Raw genomic sequence first — 16,193 nt, forward strand, 5'->3', positions numbered from 1 at the left:
AATTATTATTATTAATGAATGAAAAGATCTTCACTTGGCACCCAGAGACACCCAGATGATGCCAGGCAAGCAGCCCGAGGAAGGCTGGACAGGTGTGCTACTTCTGAAAAGGCCCTCTTCCTGCCCACTGCTTCCGTATGTCTAATGTTGACGGGCAGTTTCGTGAAGCGCGATCACTATATCTTCAGGAATTCCAACCTTACATGTGTGACACTGTTACATCACAGACACTGCAAAATTCTACTTGTCTGTCATGTACCCTCTATATCCCACTGTTCTCTCTGGATGCTATAAATACTGGGGGGGTGGGGGGAAAAGAAAAATTGGCAAAACCGAAAGGTTACATTAGGATGCCGCTACTTTGATTTGGGTACGCGCCGAGTTCACTTGGTAGCTGGCATTCTGGTGCCTCGTTGACGTTTGCCATTCTTGGGATGAGCTCTTGAGCGTAGTGGGAATGCCACAGAAAAAGAAGCTATCACTCATTGAGCAAAACAAGCAAAGAGTTGCTGAGTACAAGTTGGAGACAGGCGACTATCAAGACAGAACTGGTGCCCCGAGAACTGTTGCTTGCCCTACTCCATGCAACCTGAGTCTCTCTGGGGCTCCCAGTGTGGAAACTGGTGATTCGTTGGAAATCTCATGGAAGACTTTTCTCTCTGTGTTAAGGTCAATGGAGGAATGTTCGGAAAACAAGATGAATGCCTTAGTTCCTCAGCTCATAACATCTCAGCCAGTTCTGTCGAGGTAGGAAAATTCATTCATTGCGTCTAGGTTTCTCCTACACCATCCATTTTGTGCGGCTTTCATAAACTTTCATTCCAGAACAGGAATTTTAAAATGGGCAAAACTCTATAGATTCATTTGTTAACATCCTATTATGAGCAATGGTAACACAAACAGTGTACAGTGGTACCTCCGGTTAAATACTTAATTCATTCCGGAGGTCTGTACTTAACCTGAAACTGTTCTTAACCTGAAGCACCACTTTAGCTAATGGGGCCTCCTGCTGCCACCGCGCCGCCGGAACCCGATTTCTTTTCTCATCCTGAAGCAAAGTTCTTAACCTGAAGCACTATTTCTGGGTTCGCTGACTCTGTAACCTGAAGTGTATGTAACCTGAGGTACCACTGTAATAGACTCCCCCCAACATGTTAGTAGAACTGAGAATATTTCAAACTGGCCGGGGTAAGGCAGAGGCATGCAAAATCGCTTCAGAGGGGCTTCCCAGACTGGTACGGCTGAGACCAGAAGTCTTTCACATTCACAATCGTCTTTTCCCTGCTGAGTTACCTTTCATCAGCAGTTTAACTCATTCCTCCCATGTGATTCCTGTGACAATTGGCACCAGGCTTAAGAGCAGCATGGGTGGCAATTCTCAGAAGGCTTATGAGAGGGAAAGTATAAAGCTTTCCGCTCCCTGTGATGTCCCTAGTGCTGCTCAGCTGACTGGGGAACAGCTGAAAGGGCTGAAAAGGAAACTGGACTTCAAGGAGGGGGCCAGAATGAATCCTTTTCCTTGGACCCCACTCCCTCTTTCTGATCTTTTTTGCCGTGTAAGGTTAGGCAGCGGGCCAGAAGCAACCCAGGTGTTGCAGAGTGCACACTTCTGAAGTAGAGATAGAGGTGGCGGAATCACATTATTTCTTGGAGAACGTACAAAATGCAGCTATGTCCATTCTCCAAGGCTTATATTGGCTGAGGATGTGCACAATCCCTTCTTTGTGGAATAGATTATGTGCACATTCTCACTAAATGCTCACCACGGCCAGTTGTTATGAACAGTACCCCTAACATATACTAAAGAAGCGTGCATGCACACAAAAGCTCATACCAATAACAAACTTATTTGGTCTCTAAGGTGCTACTGGAAGGAATTTTTTTATTTTGTTTCAACTATGGCAGACCAACACGGCTTCCTACCTGTAAGCATATACTTACAGAGTTGCACTGGGGGCTGCTTCACACACCATGCAAGGGAGATCAAGATCAGCCACTGAGTGCAGAACTCCATAAAAGGTAAAGAGACCCCTGACCGTTAGGTCCAGTCGCGGACAACTCTGGGGTTGCGGTGCTCATCTTGCTTTATTGGCCAAGGGAGCCGGCGTACAGCTTCCGGGTCATGTGGCCAACATGATTAAGCCGCTTCTGGCGAACCAGAGTAGCGCACGGAAATGCTGTTTACCTTCCCGCTGGAGTGGTACCTATTTATCTACTTGCACGTTGACGTGCTTTCGAACTGCTAGGGTGGCAGGAGAAGGGACTGAGCAACGGGAGCTCACCCCGTCGCAGGGATTCCAACTGCCGACCTTCTGATCGGCAAGCCCTAGGCTCTGTGGTTTAGACTATTGCACCACCTGCGTCCCACGCAGAACTCCATGCTTGGTGCCAAATAAGGGATTCTCAGGTTACAGTTGCACCCTGGCACATTTGTGGCCAACATGCAAATGTGGCATGGAAGTGCAGGGAGTCTGCGAGTTCTGTCGGGGAGAAATGACAGTGAGTTGCTTAAAAATCCTATTTCTGCTCCTTTTCCCTTGCAGTCCTTTGAGCGATTGCAGAAGAAAAGCAGCAGCTGGAGGAATGTTGAAAGCCACCATTTTGCCCTTGCAAATCCCCTCTCCCTACTGCTTTGCACATTAGCAGCAAGCAGAGGGTTGGATTGTTGCCACTGAAAGCATTGTACTACCCCCCAGTCAGCTAGTACTGGGTCCCAGGATTGTACATGAACTGGCAAAGTGGTTTACATTTTTACTTGTTACTTGCATCAGGATGGAGGTCTTGAAATTTAGTTGCTCCTAACCTCCTCTTAAGGACGCGGTTGGGAATGTGGGTTAAATCACAGAGCCTAGGACTTGCCAATCAGAAGGTCGGCAGTTTGAATCCCCGCAACGGGGTGAGCTCCCGTTGCTCGGCCCCTGCTCCCGCCAACCTAGCAGTTCGAAAGCACATCAAAGTGCAAGTAGATAAATAGGTACCACTCCAGCAGGAAGGTAAACGGCCTTTCCGTGCGCTGCTCTGGTTCGCCAGAAGCGGCTTAGTCATGCTGGCCACATGACCTGGAAGCTGTACGCCGGCTCCCTCGGCCAAAAAAGTGAGACAAGCGCCGCAACCCCAGAGTCAGCCACGACTGGACCTAATGGTCAGAGGTCCCTTTACCTTTAACCTCCTCTTGACTTCTGCTGACTTCTTATTCCTGCTTCCAATGGAAACATTTACGTGGGTAAGGCCTGCATTCCCAAGAACGGACGCTTAGGATGAAAGGAAAGGACCACAGGTATTCTCGACAATGGCATGGCGGTGTTAATCCCCCCTTGGTGCCCATGGGTATATTATTTGTCTCTGAGATACCAGGAAGGATGTGTCCCAACAGCAGCTGGAGGAAGGCGTTGTTCGCTTCCTGCTCTTGAGTCTCAACCGTGGCAGTAAGCAAGGAAAGAGTAGCACTGAGCCCCCCCCTTAAACATATTTGGATCTGCGTTGGGGGTGTTGTGGACGTGATGGAGGGTAGGGTTCACCTGAGAAGGAGAATGTGAGCTTCTAAAATATGAGGGAAACTGAATTAAAGTGTGTAGGAAGCTGAGTGTATTGCCGTTGTTGAGGAAGGAAAAAGGCCATTTGAATCATAGAATGGTCCACGTTTTCCTGGTTTTCTTGGTGAGCTCTGAACTATTGCTGGTCATGCATTGATAGCAAAGTTTGATTTTTAAATATTAACAGTGATAATAGGAAGGACACTTCCAGTTGTGTTATGTACGGAAGTTCTCACCCTGGGCCAGCAGGGGGATACTGTAGATAGTTTTCACTCAGGTCCACATATGCAAATAAGGGATCGAAAGTGACGTTCAGTGATTGGATAGTTACAGAAAATGGTTACTGTTGCGTTGTAGTGGAGCTCTATATAAGCAGGCTGGCTGAACCCTTCGGTTCAGTTCTGTTCTGGCCTGTGAATAAACAAGAGGTGTTTGAAAAATCGCTGTGTCGTCTGATATGTTCACCCACAACTTAACAAGCTGCTTACTAAAAGGAACAAAGCGTCAGTGAAAATGTGCAAGTTCAACTAATCATTTTCTCTCCCCCCCATCCTTATTTCCTGATTATATAACCTATGTTCCTGCACAATATTCTTTCCTTTTAGTTAAACTTTTATTGTCCTAACTGGCTACATGGCTACTGATTCTTATCTTATTTTACTTTTAATATTTATTATCCTTTCTACATTAAAAAAAACTCTCCTAAGCATGGTACAGTACAAATTATTTCCCCAAACTATTTCAGCTTATATTTCTAAATCTAGAATAACGTTGTTCCTACAATGTTTGCATGATTAATTTTCTCCATGTTTACTCTTTAGGAAGAAGATTGTCACCAAGGCTGAAAAAATAAGAAAAGGCAGATCAAGTGCGCTCCCTGTTATACTGAAGCCTGGAGAAAAAACAAATGCCTACCAAAAGGTAAGCAAAACTAATGTTGCAGCAGTTGTATACCTTTTATTTCCCCCATTTAAAGGTAAAGGGACCCCTGTCCATTAGGTCCAGTCGTGACCGACTCTGGGGTTGCGGCGCTCGTCTCGCTTTATTGGCCGAGGGAGCCGGCGTACAGCTTCCAGGTCATGTGGCCAGCATGACGAAGCCACTTCTGGCGAACCAGAGCAGCGCACGGAAACGGCGTTTACCTTCCCGCCAGAGCGGTAACTATTTATCTACTTTCACTTTGAGGTGCTTTCGAACTGCTAGGTGGGCAGGAGCAGGGACCGAGCAACGGGAGCTCACCCCATCGTGGGGATTCAAACCACCGACCTTCTGATCAGCAAGTCCTAGGTTCTGTGGTTTAACCCACAGCGCCACCTGTGTCTCGTTTCCCCATTTAGCACAATATATATAACACAGGATTATGGATCCTCAGCCTCAGCAAACATTTTCAGCAGGGGACCGGTCCACTGTCCCTCAGACCTTGTGGGGGGCCGGACTATATTTTTGGGGGAAATGAATGAATTCCTATGCCCCACAAATAACCCAGAGATGCATTTTAAATAAAAGCACACATTCTACTCATGTAAAAACACGCTGATTCCCAGACTGTCTGTGGGCTGGATTTAGAAGGTGATTGGGCTGCATCCTGCCCACAGGCCTTAGATTGCCTACCTCTTTTCCAAAATTGCCTGTTCCTTTTTCAAAATATGTTTCTAGTCCAGCTGTCAACTTCCCCCTTTTTTGTGGGAAATTCCCTTATTTCAGCGCCGTTTCCCGCCGCTTCCCCTTGCTATCCTGGATTGTTAGATATCCTGTAGGCTGTCCCCGGGACAGGTGAGGCTGCTGATCCCTTATTTTCAAATCCGAAAGTTGACAGCTATGCCTCATGAGCTGCAAGGTGCCTGGAAATGTACTAAGGGGAATTCCAGGTGACAGGACATCCCAATACCCCGACTCACAGAATAAAGAATGCATCTCATTAGACTTACCATCACATGGCTACGAGGCAAGGACTCCCTGCCTTTCCAAGACTAGTACAGTGGTACCTCGGGTTAAGAACTTAATCCGTTCCGGAGGTCCGTTCTTAACCTGAAACTGTTCTTAACCTGAGGTGCCACTTTAGCTAATGGGGCCTCCCACTGCTGCTGCGCAATTTCTATTCTCATCCTGAAGCAAAGTTCTTAACCCGAGGTAATATTTCTGGGTTAGCGGAGTCTGTAACCTGAAGCGTATGTAACCTGAAGCGTATGTAACCCGAGGTACCACTGTACTACGGTAACGCAGCTCTTTCCTTAGGACCTAAAGTGTGCGGAAAGAATTAATCACCACTTCTCAGGTGCAGGCTATAAGAAGAAATGTCAATTAAACATTAGAAATAACTTCCTAGCCATGTGAGTGGTTTGACAGTAGAACAGGCTGCCTCAGAAAGACTCTCCTCCATTGCAAGCTTTTAAACAGAGGCTGGATGGCCACCTATCAGTGGGTTTCTTACACTGGCGGGGAGCTAGACTATAGGACCTTTGCGGTCCCTTCCAGTCGTATGATTCTACACGTTGCTCTCAGGCTGTTTGGAGCTAGAATAGGGTCTATTTGTGCTAATTAGCGAAATAAATTACGTTGCACCAGTGCTTTTGCCTGATAATCTGTTACTTTTCCACTGGAGAACATTCACATATACAGGAAATCTCTGGCTTTGTTATACATTCCTTCTCCCTGTTCTTTCTTACAGGAAAGGGAACGGAGTGCTGTTGTTCACAGCTCAAAGCAAGATGGAGAAAAAATTAGAATTGGATCAGGCCAGCCCGATCCCTGCGGTAAGCAAAGCTTAGGTTGTAAGCCTCTTCTGTTTTGAAATGAAAGTTGTCCTCCGTAGGAGCTTTTCGTCAAACAGCTTAGGTAAACATCAGAAAAATCGCAAAGGTTCCTGTGAATCTGCTCACTGCATGCTTGACAGAACTCAACAAGCATAGCATATAGGATTCAGCTGGATCTCTGGGAAGTAGACCAATGCATGTGAAAGTGAGGCCAGAATTTGCATCCTGTTGAAGAGCTGGTTGGTGTACTCTTCATATGTCTATGAGGCATCTGTTAAGTTGTGGGTGAACATATCAGACGTCACAGTGATTCTTCAAACAGCTCTTGTTTATTCACAGGCCAGAACAGAACTGAACTGAAGGCTTCAGTCAGCCTGCTTATATAGAGCTCCAGTACAACGCAACTGTAACAACTTTCTGTAACTATCCAATCACTGAACATCACTTTCGATCCCTTATTTGCATACGTGGACCTGAACTATCTACAGTATCCCCCTGAAACTTGAAGTTTTAAGTAAAACTTACCAGATTGACCTCACACCTGAGATGACAAACTATCTCATAAGGAAGAAATAATAATAATAATAATAATAATAATAATAATAATAATAATAATAATAATAATAATAATTTATTTCTACCCCACCCATCTGGCTGGGTTTCCCTAGCCACTCTGGGCGGCTTCCAACAGAACATTAAAAGCAGAATAAAACTTCAAACACTAAAAACTTCCCTAAACAGGGCTGCCTTCAGATGTCTTCCAAATGGAAGATAAAGCCATTTCCCGAGTTGTGGGCTGGACACGAGCCCGCCCTGTGCATGGGGGTGTGGCTAGCTCCCGCGACATAGGGAGTCCTCTCCGCGTCACGCCCCAGACCGACCAATCCGGGTGGCCAGGGGGCGTGGCGTGTTCTATTTAGCAGCCCGTGGGTGGGAACTCGCTCCTTTTTTCGTGCTCGTGCAGTTTGGCTCGGGTGGCGGTTAGGCATTGGAGTATTAGATTGGAGGTGAGGGGAGGTCAAGGCCATCACCTACCCCTCCTATTTCAAGGGTATTCTGTTAAAGGAATCCGGGGGCGTGATCCTGTCCAGACGGGGTGCTGGTGCCATGGCACGACCCCTAGCAGTGACCCTGGGGGAGTTCCTAGTTGATGTGCATCAGCAGGGCTCCCCCTACTGGTGGTTAACCCTTCCAAGACTCCTGCAGACAGGCAGGAGTCAGATATAGTTGGTTCGGTTCCAATGCCTAAGGCAGGGGTCTGCAACCCGCGGCTCCGGAGCCGCATGTGGCTCTTTTACACCTTTGCCGCGGCTCCGGGGCGGATACTAGTGAGGGGAGGAGGCGCATTATGTGCCCCGACACTCCCCACTGTGGCGGGCGCTGTACTGGCTGTGACGTCGCATGGGGGCGGTGCATGCGTTAGTCACGCACCGTCCCGACGTCACCTTCCCGCCCGCCCGCTACATTGTAAGGGGCATGTACGCTGGTCACTGTATTGAAAGTGGGCATGTACGCTGGTCACTGTTTTGAAGGGGAGTGAAGAACACACACACAAAAAAGGTAACTTGTTAATTTAACGTTTATTTCTATGAGGAGGAGTAATTCTGAGGGGTCAAACAAAGAAATAATAAAAAAGTGACAACAAGTTGTTTTTATAATGACGAGTTTTGCGGCCCCCAGTTTTTTTTTTCTTCGGAAACGGGTCCAAGTGGCTCTTTTTGTCTTAAAGGTTGCAGACCCCTGGCCTAAGCCAATACCACTCACATTCTGTAACCAATACAGTTGCGCCGTTTTTTAGCCCATTAACCTAAAATACTGGTGTCAAGTGTCTTTATTCCAACAAAGGGGGGGGGTGCGGGTTCGGGGTCTTGCCACGCAACTGCAGTTTTTATCTAGCAGTGCAATACAGTGAGTTCAGTACGACTGACCGCCAGGTAAGTGTACTTAGATTGTGTTAATAAGATTTAGAACTGCAGCCTTAAGTTGTTTTCATGGGTGCCTGTCTCACCTGAAGTTGCCCTCCCCACCATAAACCATAATGCATAGATTCCCCTCTTTATTTATTTATTTTTTTCAAACCCAACCTAAGTTCCTAGAGTTATGTACTGAAGTTCTCACCCTTGGCCAGCAGGGGGATACTGTAGATGGTTTTCACTCAGGCCACATATGCAAATAAGGGATTGGAAGTGACTTTCAGTGATTGGATAGTTACAGAAAGTGTTACAGTTGCGTTGTACTGGAGCTCTATATAAGCAGGCTGGCTGAACCCTTCAGTTCAGTTCTGTCCTGGCCTGTGAATAAACAAGAGCTGTTGAAGAATCGCTGTGTCGTCTGATATGTTCACCCACAGCTTAACACCTAGTATGGGATGTGGGTGGCGCTGTGGTCTAAACCAGAGAGCCTAGGGCTTACCTTTACCTAAGTTCCTAGTGTGGGATAACCTGCCATCTAGGTGCCTTGCAGCTGAGCTCCTGGGTCACATGCTCCCTGGATACAGAACCCCCCCCACCCAAACTCACAACAATACACATCTGGCCCCTGGGTCACTATCTGGAGAATAAAATCTCTCAAGATTGCAAAGTTTGACTCTTCCTGTTTTAGGGAATGCTTTGGCACTTACAATGGTCTGCCTACCTATGGATACTTGCCTAGGAGTAAGTTTCATTGAACACACTGAGTTTTATCTTTAAGTGACAGGCCCAGTAAAACTTAGATATGCCTCCTGTGTAGAAAGACTCCTAACCTATATTTTTCTAAATAGGGAAGACTCCTAAGGGAGACATATGCCACACAGGAAGCAAAACAAAGATAGATCAAGCATCAAGTGAAGCAGCTTATGCCCAATTACCTTTGGTAAGCAGTCAATTTATAATTATTTATAATGATCCATTGCATACATGAACAATTCATTTGCTAAACTGTATGTTGCACGTCTTCATAGCTACAAATAATGCAAATATCAAGGCAAGTTGAAATACATGTGTGTTTGTGAATGTTGATTTTTAATGATTGATTTCTCTGTGTTTTTAGTGGCTCTAGTTTTTTATCTGTAAGCCTCCTTGGGTCCCATCGGGTGAAAATGTGTGGTATTAATAATCATAACAATATCTTCCCTTTCAAACGCATCACACCCAGTGAATGGATTAGTAGTGTGCTCAGTTGTACGAACAGAAAAGTGGGGGTGACGTGTGAGGGTGTGTGTATGAATAGATTGGGGGTTCAGGGGTCTGTATCACTGCCACCTATCTATTCATAGAACTAAGCCATGGGTAGGCACACTACGGCGCGGAGGCCGGATCCGGCCCAATCGCCTTCTCAATCCGGCCCGCGGACGGTCCAGGAATCAGCGTGTTTTTACATGAGTAGAATGTGTCCTTTTATTTAAAATGCATCTCTGGGTTATTTGTGGGGCACAGGAATTCATTCATCCCCCCCAAAAAAATAGTTGGCCCCCCACAAGGTCTGAGGGACAGTAGACTGGTCCCCTGCTGAAAAGGTTTGCTGACCCCTAACTAAGCAGTGGTCAAACACCTAAGAATTGGGGGGGGGGGAATGACTGGAGAAAGAGATAAGTATCATCTGCAGTTATGCTCCCTTCCCTCGGCCAATGAAGAGCTCTCTTCCTGTACTCCTGTACAGGTAGCTCCTATTTTAGGCCTGTCTGAATGACGTGTGATCATGCACATGCCCCCATCATGCCAAAGGGGTGGGGTGGGGCGGGTTTACATGCCTTTCTGCTGACGTGAACAGGGGTCCAGAACAGGGCCCGCCCCCGTTCCCGATTCTGCCGCTTGGCAGGAGGCAATACTACAATTAATAAGACGTGTGTGAGGCAGGGAAGATAACTACCAAACCCGTTCACCTGCCCTGTCTCCTTCCTTCCCTCTCTCCTTGTCGCTCACATACTCTCTCTCCCACTGTTGAAATGGGCACATTTCCCAAAGGCTTGTTTATGACTTGTTGTTGTTGTTTAGTTGTTTAGTCATGTCCGACTCTTCGTGACACCCTGGACCAGAGCACGCCAGGCACTCCTGTCTTCCACTGCCTTCCGCAGTTTGGTCAAACTCATGCTGGTAGCTTTGAGAACACTGTCCAACCATCTCGTCCTCTGCCGTCCCCTTCTCCTTGTGCCCTCAATCTTTCCCATCATCAGGGTCTTTTCCAGGGAATCTTCTCTTCTCATGAGGTGGCCAAAGTATTGGAGCCTCAGCTTCACGATTTGTCCTTCTAGTGAGCACTCAGGGCTGATTTCCTTAAGAATGGAGAGGTTTGATCTTCTTGCAGTCCATGGGACTCTCAAGAGTCTCCTCCAGCACCATAATTCAAAAGCATCTGACCGGGAAATGTTCAAAGTTACCTTTTCAGGGTTTAGAATGTGCACCATGGGAAGCGGCTCATAATTTCTTGGCTTGCTGTTACAGACTCTACCTGATCCCAAAGCCGTGATCCAAAGACAACGGGAGGTACCTCATTTAATCCCCCAAGAAAACGCATCCCTGACACACAAATTCAAGAAAGGAAACTTAGGGCTGACAAATCATAAAGACCGGCATCCGCATCCGCAGGTGAGATACATAGGGTTTAATTTATTTTTAGCAGTTCACTCTCTACCTGTTGATCAGATTGCAGTGAAGAGGGAACCTGGCTTGATTGGTCCTGAAGCAGAGCTGCTGGTGTTTTCCTCAGAAGCATGGGATTGCATCTTGAGGAAGTTGACCTCACTCCAGGGGTGGGTGGGAATGTGTGTATGACCCTAATTCACTGTGTTTTAAGTCAGATTGCTTCTTCACAGATTTGCAGTTGCTTGTGTCTCAGTATTTTTGGTATCGTCCACATGGCATCCTCCTCATTTGACTGGCAGCCCCCACTTTTTCCACAATAAACTAGACCCAGGCAAAATTTGTTAAGCAAAGTTAATTCAACATAAAATTGGGTGGGTGGGTTCTGGTGGTGTTTGCTTTTTGTCACCATGCCCCCAACAACTTTCAAGGTTAACAGCCGGCTGGAAAAGATTAGGCTGCAATGGTAAAGGCAGCCCTTGCTTAAAAATAGTAAAGCTTCACTTCAATGGAATGTGCTTAGGAATAAACAGCTGTAAGAATGGGAAAGCCTTAGGAAGGAGGGAACTTCAGAAAACATCCACGTGGATTGCCTCCACCCAATCGGTTCTCTGCTCTCTCCTTTGTGAGTGAATCAGTGCCGCACATATCTTGACGCCTGGCTATTCTTTGCTCTCTGACACACACACACATGCACATTTTATGTTGAACTTGCTGTTTAAAAATGACCATTTTTTAAACTTTACTTTGACATATTTTTCTAGACTCTTTAGAGAGAAAAACAAGGAGCATATGCAGAGATAAATAAATATCTGTGCATGCCAACAAGGGGCCTCAAGCTTCCAGAGCCAGTGTGGTGTAGTGGTTAAGAGCGGTGGACTCGTAATCTGGCCAACCGGGTTCGATTCCCCACTCCTCCACATGCAGCTGCTGGGTGACTTTCGGCCAGTCACACTTCTCTGAAGTCTCTCAGCCCCACTCACCTCACAGGGTGTTTGTTGTGGGGGAGGAAGTGAAAGGAGAATGTTAGCCGCTTTGAGACTCCTTCGGGTAGTGATAAAGCGGGATATCAAATCCAGACTCTTCTTCCAGAATTCATTGAGGATGGGGAAGCACTAATTGAGGGAAAGAAAAAACATACAGCACAAAGGCTTCACATCAAGTACCATCCACTAGTGTGGATCAGAAACAATTAGATACATTTGGGAGGCATAAAATGGAAAGTGCTTATGTGTGAACCAAGGCGGAGAAACGTTCAGAAACAGCAACCCATGTTCACATTCACATCCGACTTGTGGACGTGTCCTTGGCTATGCAGCCATAATAAACGTTAACCTTTCCTTGAGTGCAAAAGTGCTCCATACCTGAACCAACCTTCCTCTTTGGGTTCCCACAACATCTCTGTCATTATGAAGAACATGGCTAGGACTGTAATTGGTCTTCGACCGTAGAGATGGAAGCAGAATTCACTTTCAGTTTATATAGCGGAATTGGGATTTGTTTTATTTTCTATCTCTTGAAAAACAAAGCATTTGCACAAATTCTATATTCCAGTCTAGATTGCATGATTAAAGGGGCATGGTGCCCCAACGCAGTGGAGTTCCATTATGCTCTGACTGACATAGAATTTCTGCCTGCTTCCACAGAACAGTCATCTCAACATAGCCTCAAACCACTTTTCTTGTTCCTTTTCTACGTTTTCTACGAGCAGTTTTCATTTTTTTAAAATTTCTTTTTATTGAGTTCTTTTTAAAACAAGAACATAAAGAGTAAAAGAACAAAAACGTACAAACCAAGAAAAAGCAAACAGAACAACACATACAAAGAAAAAACAAACGCAAAACAAACCAACATTGATTCATATTATAACATTGATTGACTTCCCTCCATCTCGGTTTTGGACTATGTAACCACCATACCTTTCTGCAGTGTCATTTTATAACACCTGTACATCGCAGGTTTTATGTTACACCTACTGTGATTTTAATATTTCCTAAATTTGCTTCTATGTATGTTATAAATTTATTCCAATCTTTATTAAATTTTACACCTTTTTGGTGCCTGATTTTTTGTGTCATCTTTGCTAATTCTATATGCTCAAATAGTTTGATTTGCCATTCTCTGACAGTTGGGATATTAGGGGTTTTCCAATTTTGCGCTAGCAGAATCCTGGCGGCTACCGTTGCATATTGGAAGATTGTTTGGTCTTCTTTCTTGATCTCCTCTCCGACCATTCCCAGGAGGAAGGCTTTGGTTTTTTTGGGGAAGGTATATGTCAGGGAACTGCCATCAGAGGGAAGAGGAGAGGTAAGACGCTCCAGTGATGCAGGGGAGGGAACTAGCAAGGAGAGAGAGCTTCCTCGGGGGAAGGAAATCCAGGGGACACCAGGGAGAAAGGGGAAGCTGAGAGTACGGCGGAGGGGAGGCTCCGAGACTCTTCCAGTGAAATCAGCGGAGAGAGCACAGGACCTCCGCTTGGCACGCCCACGCTGTGCAGAAGGCTTCCACGCAGAGAATCTAGGAGGAGACTTGGAGTCAAGCAACTTTTATGTTGGAAGAAATTTAGGTCACGCCCACTGACGGATTCTGCCAGTGACTAAGAGAGTCGCGTTTCAAGGGCTGTCAAACCAGGGAAAGTTTCAGCCATACGACTAGCTTGGAGCAGTTTGCAGTTTACGCACAAGCAACCCCAATTTCCATTACAGTATATTTCAAATTTTTTTTTTAATTCATCATAAATGAGTCCCCAAAACCTTTTCACTTCTTCGCAGGTTCACCACATGTGATGGAAATTACCTTCTTTGGTTTTGCATTTCCAGCATGTTTTGTCTCCGGTCTTATACATTTTCCCCAATTTTACAGGGGTAATGTACCATCTGTACATCATTTTTTCCATATTTTCTTGGAGTCCAACACATGCTGTGAATTTCATGTCCTTGTTCCAAAGTTTCACCCACCTGTCATATTCTAGGTTATATCCCTAATCTATAGCCCATTTGACCATAACTTCCTTTATTTCTTCCTCCTTAGTATCCCAGTCTAATAGTTGGTTATACATTTTGGATAAGAGTTTGGAATTACCTTCTAGTATTTCCACCTGATATCTGGACTTTTTTTCATTCATTCCTGTTTTTTTATGTTCGTTCCATAGGGCGTTAATTTGGTGAAATTGTAGCCATCCTGTTAATTTATCCTTTAACTCTTCATATATTTTGATTTTCCAACCTTTTTCTGATCTTACCAGGTCTTCATAAGTCCATCTTTCACATTCCATGTTCAGTTTTTTAACTGTTATTATGTCAATTGGTGATAACCACCAGGGGATGTCTTTCTCAACAAGTCTTTTGTTTCTATCCCATACCTCAAGCAACGAACCTCTGATGATGTGGTTAGAGAAGCTTTGCGTACCCTCCCTTTATTCTGCCACAGATATGCATGCCAACCGAATCTAGTGTTAAATCCCTCAAGGTCTAACAAATCTGTGTTTTTCAAGACAATCCATTCTTTAATCCAACAAAAGCACGAGGCCTCATAGTAAAGTTTCAAGCTCGGAACAGCAAACCCTCCTCTATCTCTTCGATCTGTGAGTAGTTTAAATTTAATTCTTGCTCTTTTGCCTTGCCAAATAAATCTGGAAAGGGTTTTCTGCCAATCCTTAAGCATTGCCTAATCACCAGGATATTCTGAAATAAAAACAGCAGTCTTGGAAGAATACTCATCTTAATTGCAGCCATTCTTCCTGACCAGGACAGCTTTATCCTACTCCAAATAAATAGGGACTGTAGGCACAGAACAGGCGGTTAGAACTCAGCAGTCTTGTAGCCTTTCTAAATCAAGGCAGGGATTGCCTTCTTTTTTAAAGACAAAAGATTTAAGCTGACAGATACCCAAGAGGTGGAAAAATTCCTGAGAAGGTATGAGAAAGAACTTGGTAAAGTTGAGGATAGGTTAAGAGATAGAGAGGGAAGCAAAAACGAGAGAAGAGGAAAGAAAGAGAAGAGGGGGTAGGGGACGAGAAAGAAGATGAAGAAGAAGTAGAAGAGGAAGAAGGTGCTGTGGGGGGTGAAGAAGTAGAAGAGGAAGAATATACAGGGAATAGAAGCTCCAAAACACAAGTTTGAAAACTCAAATTGAATAAATAGAAGCTAATTTTAATAATGTCTTTGAATTTTTTGTGACTAAAAGTATGTGAGGGCTGGAAGCTGCCAATGGACAAGTGTTTCCCTCATATCAGCTCAAACAAATACTACACCTGAAGACAAAATGAAGGGAATATGAGTTAAATCCCCTAACAGAAGGCTGTTCTAGGAGTGGGAGCAGGAGTTGCCCGAAAACTGCTCACGCTGTAGGCACAGAACAGGCGGTTAGAACTCAGCAGTCTTGTAGCCTTTCTAAATCAAGTTCCAGAAACAGACACCATCATGGGACAACCAGCAGTAAACCCAAGAAATTCCAGGCCTCTGTAACATGCTGTGAGCACAGAGCTTGCATCGTCCAACAGAACTGTCCCGTGTACCTTTTAACTTGCCCAGAAAACAGAGGAACCCTGAAAACCCAAAAAATCCTCCTCATAAGGCAGGGATCCTGATGAACATGCTCAGGAAAAAGGAAAAATCTGGGGAAGATCCAATACCTTTGTAACTTTTCCTCAGTTCCAGCTGTGCTTGGATCCCAGAAAGGAAGAGGAGCGTTCAGGGGAGTAGGAGGTCATGGAAGAACTACTTTGGGGCATCCCTTCCCAGGCTTCTTGCTGGGTAGTGGAAAATTTCTGGCTGGATTAATCTGGCTGGCAAAGTAAGAAGCTACACAGTCAGCATCCAGCTGGCAAAGATAGCATCTACTTTATTCAGCAGCACCTCCTTCCACAACACCTCTGTTTCTGATATGCTTCCACAAGCTGCTATGCAAAGGATGGCATAAACTTTCAAAAAGCTACTCACGTCTTCTGCAGTAAGTTCCACCATCTACCTAAGGACATATCTTCCAGCTGTTCCCAAAGTCAACACACCAGTGGTGACTGTCACATCAAAGGTGCTTCTCAGTGATATGCTGCCTAGGAACTGGTCAACATTACCGTAGTGCAGAAGCTGTTTTTTGCAGAGTGGACACCACTGCCTTTCGGAAAGCTATCACAACAGCCGCAATCAAACTGGGAGCAACCACACTTTCTTGTTCTAGAAGTTCACAAATCACTTTATTTAAGCATAGCAGCACAAGCAACTACAGTGGTACCTCGGGTTAAGTACTTAATTCGTTCTGGAGGTCCGTATTTAACCTGAAACTGTTCTTAACCTGAAGCACCACTTTAGCTAATGGGGCCTCCTGCTGCCGCCACCGCGCTGGCGGAG

The 16,193-nt window shown here is 45.4% G+C and overlaps 1 protein-coding gene across 3 annotated transcripts in view; it reads left to right on the forward strand.

Moving 5' to 3' along the window:
* Window positions 1–243: 243 nt before the first annotated feature.
* The window catches only part of DYRK4 (dual specificity tyrosine phosphorylation regulated kinase 4), a 48,517-nt gene continuing 32,567 nt past the window's right edge, over window positions 244–16,193 (forward strand). Inside the window, exons 1-5 of one of the 3 annotated variants that reach the window (XM_082223087.1) lie at window positions 244–747; window positions 4,355–4,454; window positions 6,202–6,286; window positions 9,048–9,139; window positions 10,708–10,851. In XM_082223087.1, coding sequence (XP_082079213.1) covers window positions 458–747; window positions 4,355–4,454; window positions 6,202–6,286; window positions 9,048–9,139; window positions 10,708–10,851 — 711 coding nt within the window. In that variant the 5' untranslated portion in view covers window positions 244–457. The remainder of the gene's footprint in view (window positions 748–4,354; window positions 4,455–6,201; window positions 6,287–9,047; window positions 9,140–10,707; window positions 10,852–16,193) is intronic. The other 2 variants (XM_082223086.1, XM_082223085.1) reach the window with 2 other exon arrangements.

This window comes from Podarcis vaucheri (assembly GCF_965113315.1).
Source record: "Podarcis vaucheri genome assembly, chromosome: 5".
In the NCBI taxonomy this organism is placed as follows: domain Eukaryota; kingdom Metazoa; phylum Chordata; class Lepidosauria; order Squamata; family Lacertidae; genus Podarcis; species Podarcis vaucheri.